The sequence below is a fragment of the Corvus brachyrhynchos genome, unplaced genomic scaffold (assembly GCF_000691975.1).
Source record: "Corvus brachyrhynchos isolate BGI_N302 unplaced genomic scaffold, ASM69197v1 scaffold490, whole genome shotgun sequence".
Lineage (NCBI taxonomy): Eukaryota > Metazoa > Chordata > Aves > Passeriformes > Corvidae > Corvus > Corvus brachyrhynchos.
In genome coordinates this window covers 1576065-1584273 of record NW_008235774.1, presented here as the reverse complement: position 1 = coordinate 1584273, position 8209 = coordinate 1576065, and the positions used below count along the sequence as shown (strand labels likewise).

General features: G+C 59.7%; 1 protein-coding gene and 1 long non-coding RNA gene across 2 annotated transcripts in view; both read left to right on the top strand.

Moving 5' to 3' along the window:
- The first annotated feature begins 11 nt into the window (after nucleotides 1-11).
- The window catches only part of SPEG (SPEG complex locus), a 38588-nt gene continuing 30390 nt past the window's right edge, over nucleotides 12-8209 (top strand). Inside the window, exon 1 of the mRNA XM_017727057.1 lies at nucleotides 12-691. Within this exon, the coding sequence (XP_017582546.1) occupies nucleotides 283-691 (409 nt within the window). The 5' untranslated portion in view covers nucleotides 12-282. The remainder of the gene's footprint in view (nucleotides 692-8209) is intronic.
- LOC108444820 overlaps nucleotides 5531-8209 on the top strand; it is a 5629-nt gene continuing 2950 nt past the window's right edge. Inside the window, exon 1 of the long non-coding RNA XR_001859521.1 lies at nucleotides 5531-8017. This is a non-coding gene — a long non-coding RNA (uncharacterized LOC108444820). The remainder of the gene's footprint in view (nucleotides 8018-8209) is intronic.

Here is an 8209-nt window from a genome sequence, read left to right as displayed (position 1 = left end):
ACCCTGCACCGGGAGCTGGGTGAGTGGCGGCTGGGCGAGCAGGAACCCGAGTCCCAGCCTAAATATAGCCCCTTGCTTGCCCACAGTGCTGCGACCTTTGGGGCTGCAGCCTGTGGGGGGAGGCACAGAACCGGACGGCATTTGGACTGGGGGGTCGCCACTACCCCAGCGTCCCAGTCAGGCACCCAGCACCCCCAGACTGCAGGCAGGGGGAGAAGAAGGGCACAACGTGCTGGTTTAGGGTGACAGGGGTCGCGGGTGGTGGTGGGGGAGCTGCAGACTATGCACCGAGCACAGGGACGCAGCAGCATAAGTAGGGCTGGTGGGGAGCCTCGGGCAGCCCCGCCGAGCCCTGGCATCCCCCCGAAGCGCGCCAAGGTCACAGCAGAACCGGGGCCGCCCGAGGAGGACTCGGCTCGCCTGGCAGCACCGTGTTTTGTGAGGAAACTGAAGAATGCAGCGATCGGCACCGGCTGCGACATCCGGCTGCGAGTGGTGGTGGTGGGCAACCCCCGGCCCAGCCTCCGCTGGTACCGAAACGAGGAGCAGCTGGCCCAGGGTGGGGAGGAGTATGGCACCCTCTGGATCCGGGACAGCAAGAAGGAGGATGCCGGTGTGTACACATGTGTCGCCGAGAATGAGCAGGGAGAGGCCATGACCAGTGCTGTGTTGGCCATCATTGACATGGAAGGTAAGGGTGACGTGGCCACCAGCACGGCCGTGCTGGCGCAGACCTTGGCACGGGTTTGCCGAGGGCGGCAGCAGTGCTTTGCAGGCTCTTGATGCAGTGCGTGCCCTGCGGCCAGACAGGGCTGCTGAGCTTTGCTGTGCCCACCCTGCTGCAGGCTGGGGGGCCCGGTGCCGGCAGCACTGGGGTGACTCTCCAGCCTGGAGCGAGCATGTGGCTGCAGTACCCGCTGCCAGGCCAGGCTGGGTGCCAGGACTGGGCACAGAGGTGTTGGGAGCATGTGATGCCAAGCCTGCTGGGGCAGGAGGAGAGAGAAAGAGAGAGAGAGAGAGAGAAATGGGGATTGGGCACATGGTACTGGTGGTATCACCCACCACAGCCACCAACATGGTCCTCAGTACCCCCCCACCAGCTGCCACGGGCAGAACTCCCGCGGGATCACCATCACAGCTTTACCAGGCACTGGCATTGCACTGGCTGAACTCGAACGCCGGTGGGCTGGGAGGAGGAGCCTAACATGTGAGAGGCAGGGCTGACAAGTAGGTGGAGCCTATGCCCTGCGGTGGGCGAGACCTGGTAGTTAATTAGCCAAGGCAAGCTAACAAGCCTTTGCTCATCCCTGTAGCAGCCCGTCTGCTCATCACCATCACCCCTGGGTGCAGCAGTCAGGCACGGAGTGCATGGGGACTGCTGCCCTTGTATGGATGGGCCTCGTCCTGCAGGTTTGGGGCTCAGCTCCCTCTGCCCCATCATCATGGAATCATGCAATCATAGAATCATAGAATTATTTATGTTGGAAAAGACCTCTAAGATCATCAATCCAACCAGTAACCCAGCACTAGTTACCAAGTGCCAAGTCCACTGTTAAACCATGTCCCTAAATGCCACATCTATATGTCTTCTGATTACCTCCAAGGATGGTGACTCCACCACTTCCCTGGGCATTCTGTTCCAGTACTTCACAACCCTTTTGGTGAACAAATTTTTCCTCATGGAGGATGGATGCCACCTCCCTAGGGCATTGAAGGCCTGAGTGTTGGGGAGCATGGAGGTGGGTGGCACTGCTCCAAGATGTGAACTCTGCTGTCTGCATGGGGACAGTGAGGACACGGAGTGAGGGAAGCAACACTGAGCCCTGAGGCTCCAGGGAAGGAGCTGCAGCTAGGACTCTGCAGCACAGGAGGCACACCAGAGATGCTGCAGCTTGAGCAGGGAACTCGGTGACAGTGGCAGGTCAGAAGAAGCCTTCACAATGCTGAAGGGGAGCACTGGAGGTGTTGCCCTCTGTGAGCCAGGAGTCTGGAGAGGTGGTGTTTGGAGGATGGAGAAAAGTTCATATGCAGGTCAGGAGCCTGGTGGGGTAGCAAGAGGAGCAGTGAAGCGTGCAGCAGGGGTTCTGCCCTGCAGCGAGTCTGTGTGGAGTCACTGTGCATCACACCTTTGGGGACCATGGCACGGTGCAGTTGGATGTGGGGTGAGATGTGTGTAGAATGGGAGACGTGCACTGCCCCGGGGAAGGAGCAGCCTGTCCTGGGTGGGCAGCAGAGGGGTCACCCTGTTTTCATGCTCAGGTGTGCAGCTGCACCTCTCCATGGCCACACCGGCCCTGGCCCCACTGCTGCTGCCCAGCAGCACGGCACAGCCTGATTTCCCCAGGTGCCCGTTCCCATTGTGCTGACGCACTCTTCCCTGCTCCCAATTCCCAGCCGCCGGCCCTCACCACCGCCTTTCTGGGGCAGCTGAGGGAGGGACGGAGCAGCCAGGATTGCCTAACGTGCAGTGTGAATGTCACCCTGCCTTGGGCACGCCTCCCAGCAGGCTCTTGGCCATGGATGCACCACCATTGAGCAAACAGCCACCCAAAAAGGCATCCCTGGGCCAGAGACACCTCTGGAGCCATGCAGGCTCTGGGGCACTGGGCTGAGAGAGGAGCAGAGCAGCCCCTGGTGTGGCTTTGTCCCTGTGCCAGTGCAGAACCGTCTTTGTGGTGTGCTGTGGCAGTGCCAAGGGAGTCCCACATCCCACCAGGTGCTGGACAGGTCTCCAGGGATCACGGAAGTTCCACTCATAGCTCTGCCATCCTTGTAGTACTGGGAAGGGACAGCCCATCCTTGTTCCCTGGGGCACTCTGTGAGCTAGATCATCAGCCACCTATAGGGCAAGAGGGATGTGTGCAGGGTCCTCAAGCAGGATAAACTCTCTCTGGACTTGGGGTCCCAGCCCCCTGTGTCCAGAGATATTGGAATGCCCTTGCTCCATTGGCAAGATCAGGTCTTTCTCTGGACTTGGGGTCCCAGTCCTCTGTGTCCAGAGATGTTGTGGTGTCCTTGCTCCATTTGCCTCTGATGGGTAGGGGTCTCTGGAGGGCACAGAGCCCCTTTTCTCCCTGGTGCACGGTCAGGCTGAAGATCTCCATGGGGCTGGCATTGGGTCTCTCCAAGGTGGCTCAGGTCACTGCTGGTAGCCTGGGGGGGCTCCGGGTTGCCCATCTCTGTGCTCAGCCTTGGAAGCTCCTCCTGCACTAGCTCAGCAGTCCCCCTTGCTCACACAAGCCCGATTTAGCTCCTCTAATCTCTTGCCCTGAATCTGTCGCTCCACCCCACTAATGATTTTCTCCTGCTCTTCTCCCAGGTTCCCTGCATGCGTCAGTGCTTGCTGTGGGGAGTGGGGAGAGCATGTGTGGGGCTGGCCAGGCAGCCAAGTGCAGGGGCTACCAGGGGCACACCATTCCCCCTGTGCCACACTGTCCCCCGCTGTGTCCCACTGAGCTGCCCCTCTCCTGCTACAGGTTCTCCCTCATGCCCCAGCTCCATAGATGCACATGGAGTGCACTGACCCTTCTCACACCAGCACCAGGCCGGTCCAGGGACTTCCCAGACCCACCCAGGGAACCTCCAGATCCTTCCAGCCAGCCCTGGTCCCTACCATAGCTTCACTGCTCCTAGGCTTGCTAAAGCCTTTATCACCTCTCAGCTGCATCTCCTGAATTTTTTCCCTGTAAACTGGATTAAATCACCTCTTAAGAACCTGAGCTAATCTCCTTTTAAAGCCCAGCCCTCCCTCACTGTGCCAGCACTGCTTGATCCTCCCCATCCAAGCTGCCTCTTGTTTCAAGGTTGGATGTGTCCATCTTGGGCTCTCAGTGCAGGGTCTTGCTCCGTTTGCCTCCATCTGCACTCAGCAATCAAACTGTCTTGGAACCTTTCCTCTGCGCAGGAAGCAGCCTGGACTTGCCTGCATTTGGGGGCAGGAAAGGAGGCAGAAACTCCCTGTGTGTGGTGGCCCTGCACAGACCCTTCCTGTGCGAGGAATTACAGTGGGGCAACATGGGCATAATTTTTCAGCTGATGGTGCATGGCAATTGTAATGGAGCCCACTGGGGATGGCTGTGCTGACAGTGTCTCTGGTGGCTCAGCATCCCTGGCCATTTATCTCAGTGCCTAATTTAATCCCATAATTTGCAGTGCCGTGCCCATGTTTAATGCCAGCTGCCCCGGAGTGGCTCCCACCTCTGCCCCCATCCACCTGGGCAGGGGGCTGGTGTGGTGGCCATGTGTGCCAGGTTCCCATCCCAGGGTCTGTCGGAGCGAGACGTCTGCTCCCAGCGAGCAGGGTGGTGAGTGCAGCTGTCCAGTCAGTCACCTCCACCCCTGCCCTCTCGCCTGCTGCTGGAGGGTTATTTTTGCTGAGGAATGTGCCATCCCCTCGGATTCTGGCAAGCTGCAGGGCTTGTGTTACAGGCAAGAGGCTGAAACCCAGGCCTGCAGTTGGGTAAATATAGCACCAGTGTTTGGGACTGCATGAGGGGACGACAGCCTTTTCCTTCTTCCAGGGCTGCCCAGCACTCCCAGTGCCCTTCCTGCCTCCCGACACCAGGCTGCTGGCTTGTGCCCTGGCATGGCAGCACTGGGAAGGGGCTGGTTGCTTCCACCCTGCTGCCTGCACTCTTGCCTGCTTTCCCCCACAGCATGCAGCCCCTCACTCCCAGCTAGGGGGTATGCCGGAGGTTGGCAGGGCAGGGATGTAATGCCTTCTGCCATCCCGCTCCATGTCCAGACAGCCAGAGCCAAGGTCACATTGCTGTTTTGCATCCCTGTGTTCTCCGCCTGCAGTGAGCAGTGTGCTCAGGCATCCTTCTTGTGGCAGCAAGGGAGACGATGCTGAAGAGGGCACTGGGGTGTCCCAGCCCTTGGGAGAGGGGGAACAGCACAGCACTGCTCCTCCACAGGGTCAGAAAGATGCTGTGGCGCTGCCCTGCCCAGGGACAAGGGACATTCCGCTGCTGTATTTATTTCCCCTGGGGACAGAGCTACGGTGGTCCCCACTTACCCAGGCTCTCAGCACATCCCCACCTCCCGCCGACCATCCCCAGCAGCTCCAGGAGGTGCAAACACATGAAAAATTCATGCCCAGACCTCCTCCTACTCGAGATGCCGCATGCACACACCGCCATCAATTATTCAAGCACTGAGACAAGGGGGCTGCTGGCTGGGGCCAGGGGCAGGGGGCTGGTGCCAGGCCAGAGCTGTGGTGCACAGTCAGGACCTGTGCAGAGCAGCCAGGAGGCCCAGCAAGGTGTGGAGGGCTGTGGTTCTTGGAACAGTGGAATTAATGCCGCATTTTGAGCAGGTGTTTGCTGTCTGTTTGCTTGGGGCCGATGTGTGTCCAGCAGGCAAAGCTGGAGCTGGGTGGAAATGGGGCCACCTGCTCCAGGTCTGACCTGCAGAGCAGCAGGGCACTGTCAGGGCCACCCCGGGGCTGGGCCAGGGCAGAGGGGCTGCTCTGCTTGCAGGTGGCCATCACCTCCCATAGGGCACCTTCTGCAGTGACTTCAGCTTTGCCCTGGTGGGGGAATTTGCAGGTGCTGCTGCCACTGGAAAGGACTTTCAGTCCCTGCAGCAGGTGCAGCCTCTTGGAGGTGACCCAGCTATTCCCAGGGGTGCAGCATCTGTGGGATTGCCCAGAGTCACTCCTGAAGCTTTTGCTGAGGGGTGGCTACAGAGTCACAGTTCCAGGGAAGAGCTATGGCCAATGGGCAGCAGGTGTAGGACAGTCAGAGGATATACAAGTGACTGTTTTGTCTGGACAAAGGTGGTCCTCCCTGCAGCCAGCCCTGGGGCTGTCCTTGTGGGTGTTTCGGTGACAGCACCCTTGCCCTGGCACCACTATGTGACAAGTCCAAGCCTTGGTACTTCTTCCCAGCATCCCTGATGAGTCTTTTAATCCCACTTGAGTGTGAAAAGAAGGCACAGGCCGTGTGTCTGCAGCAGGACCACATACATGCACAGACAGGGTGAGAGCACCTGGCAGGGAAACCCTGGGTGCAGATACACAGTTCACCTCTTTATCCAGCTCTGGCTCAAGGGTACCCATCTTTGTCCCCATCCAGGGCTGGGGGCCCAGCAGAGACCTCTGTCTCTGACAGGAGATTCCCTTAATGCCAGCTGTAGCATTTGTAGGACTTGTCTGACGCGCAGGGTCTCCACGGAAACCCCGCAGCATCACTTGAATTGTGGGACTGACAGAAATGTTGTATAAACAGCTCCTTTTGTACTGGGTAATTTGCAAGTTATTATGGAGCCATGAAAAGCCTCACGTTTGGAGTCATGAGCTGGGAGGGGAAGCGAAGAAAAGCTACCAGGAGCTGCCAAGCATCATGGGGAGCGTGATGCCTGTGAGCAGCTCCTTGTGGAGTGGCTGGCTCCCCAGGGGACAGGTGAGCAGCATGGGGACAAGTGCTGGGTGGGGAGGCCTCCAGCAGTGTCCCCATGGATGCTCAGCAATGGGAGGGGGCAGCTCAAACAGACGGTGAGGCTGGGACCTTGGCAGCCTCTCCAAGGGCCTGGAAAGGGGGCTGATGGATGATGCAGGGCTTGGTGAGATGATGAGGCAAGGTGTCAAGAGCTATGGGGCACCAAGAGCTGTGGGGGGCATGGCAGACAAGAGAGAACCTGCTGAGGCTGTGGGGCTGGGACTGCCCCTCTGGCTTATTTGTAGCATCACCCAGAAAACTAGGATAGGCCAGCAGGGCTGGGGATGGTCAGCTGGGGAAGGTGTGCCAGGGTTGTGCCAGCACCCCAGGAGTACTTGTAGGTCTTAATGTCCCTGATCAGCCTCACTGGGGACTCCCACCCACAGCTTCTGTCCACATCCCAGGAGCCCCATCACAGCTCAGTCCTAGGCACAGAGTCCTGCTCTGAGCTGTGCCGTGGCTCCTCACCTCAGCATGAAGGGAGGTCTTGTGATTCACGCCACATGGACAGGGACAGCAACCTACCTTCCCAGGTCAAGCTTGTGTCCTCATCAGCCACAAAGCAGTGATGCTACCCCAGGGCTGAGCAGTCCAGCCCTGCAAGCCCATAAGGGTCCTGAGGCACCCGGGGCGCAGGGTACAAGATTTGCCTTGGCACTAGCACTGGGACTGGAGGCTGTGTGGTTTGCCAGAGGGATTGGTGTGAAGGACTGCGCCCATATTAGCTTCTGTCCATGTACAGCTGTGCTGTGACCCACACCCGTGTCCTGGTAAGGGGATCTTTCTGCATTACTGATGACTGGAGGATGTGGGTGACTGAGCAGAGACTGGCAGAGTGATGGTGAGCCTGTATCTTGGCTGGGCAGTGCCATGGCACACTGCAGATGGCTGCTGGGTGCAGGGTTGTGGCAGCTGTGGCAGCAGAACTGCCCTGTTTGGGAGCCATTTGGGGACAGCACACAGAGCGCTGCTGTGGTGTGTTGTTGCTATCCCAGTTGGTCTGCATGTGGGGGCTGTAGTGGGGGGCTATGTCCTAAGAGAGAAGCGCAACCCCTGTCCTGGGCAGGATGGACAGGTGACAGGGAACAGTGGTACAGCTGCACTGCCTGGCAGGGGTCTCAGACCCCTGGGTGCCGTGTAGACAATGCCAGGGGTGGAGAGGCCGTGTACCGGCCTCAGACACGCCCCCTTCCTCCCCTCTACGACGGCGGCCCTCGCCCCCCACCACCTGTGCCCCTGCCTGTCCCCCACCGCTGTCACTGTGTGCCAGGGCTGGCGGGGAGGCGGAGGCGGAGGCAGGCGGGGGAAGGATGAAGGGAGGAGCACTCCAGTGATGCTTCATGCTCACAGCTCCAGCCCTCCCGAGAGCCCAACCTGGCGAGCCCCTTCCTCTCCTTCCACCGTTCCCGGCTGCCGGTAGTGAAGGATGCTCGGAGCATCGCTTGCTGCCGCGACGTGCTGACAGCGGGGACCCCGCCGGGAGCGGGCTGCCGTCCTGCCGGGCCTGAGTCCGTGTCACCGGGCCAGCAGGGCTCTGCAGAAGCATGAAGAAGATCTGGGTGAAGAAGCGTTTCCAGGTAAGGGCTCCAGGCTGCTGTGCCGGCGGGTGCCGGGAGAAGGGGGCAGTGCCGAGAGCGCATGGGGATGGGAATGGATGCTGATGGAGACGGGGATGGGGATGGGAATGGGAATAAGGATGGGAATGGGAATGTCCCTCCAGCCCTTCCGTTGCCCCCTGGGGCTCCCCAGGGCTTTGCACATCACCGGCT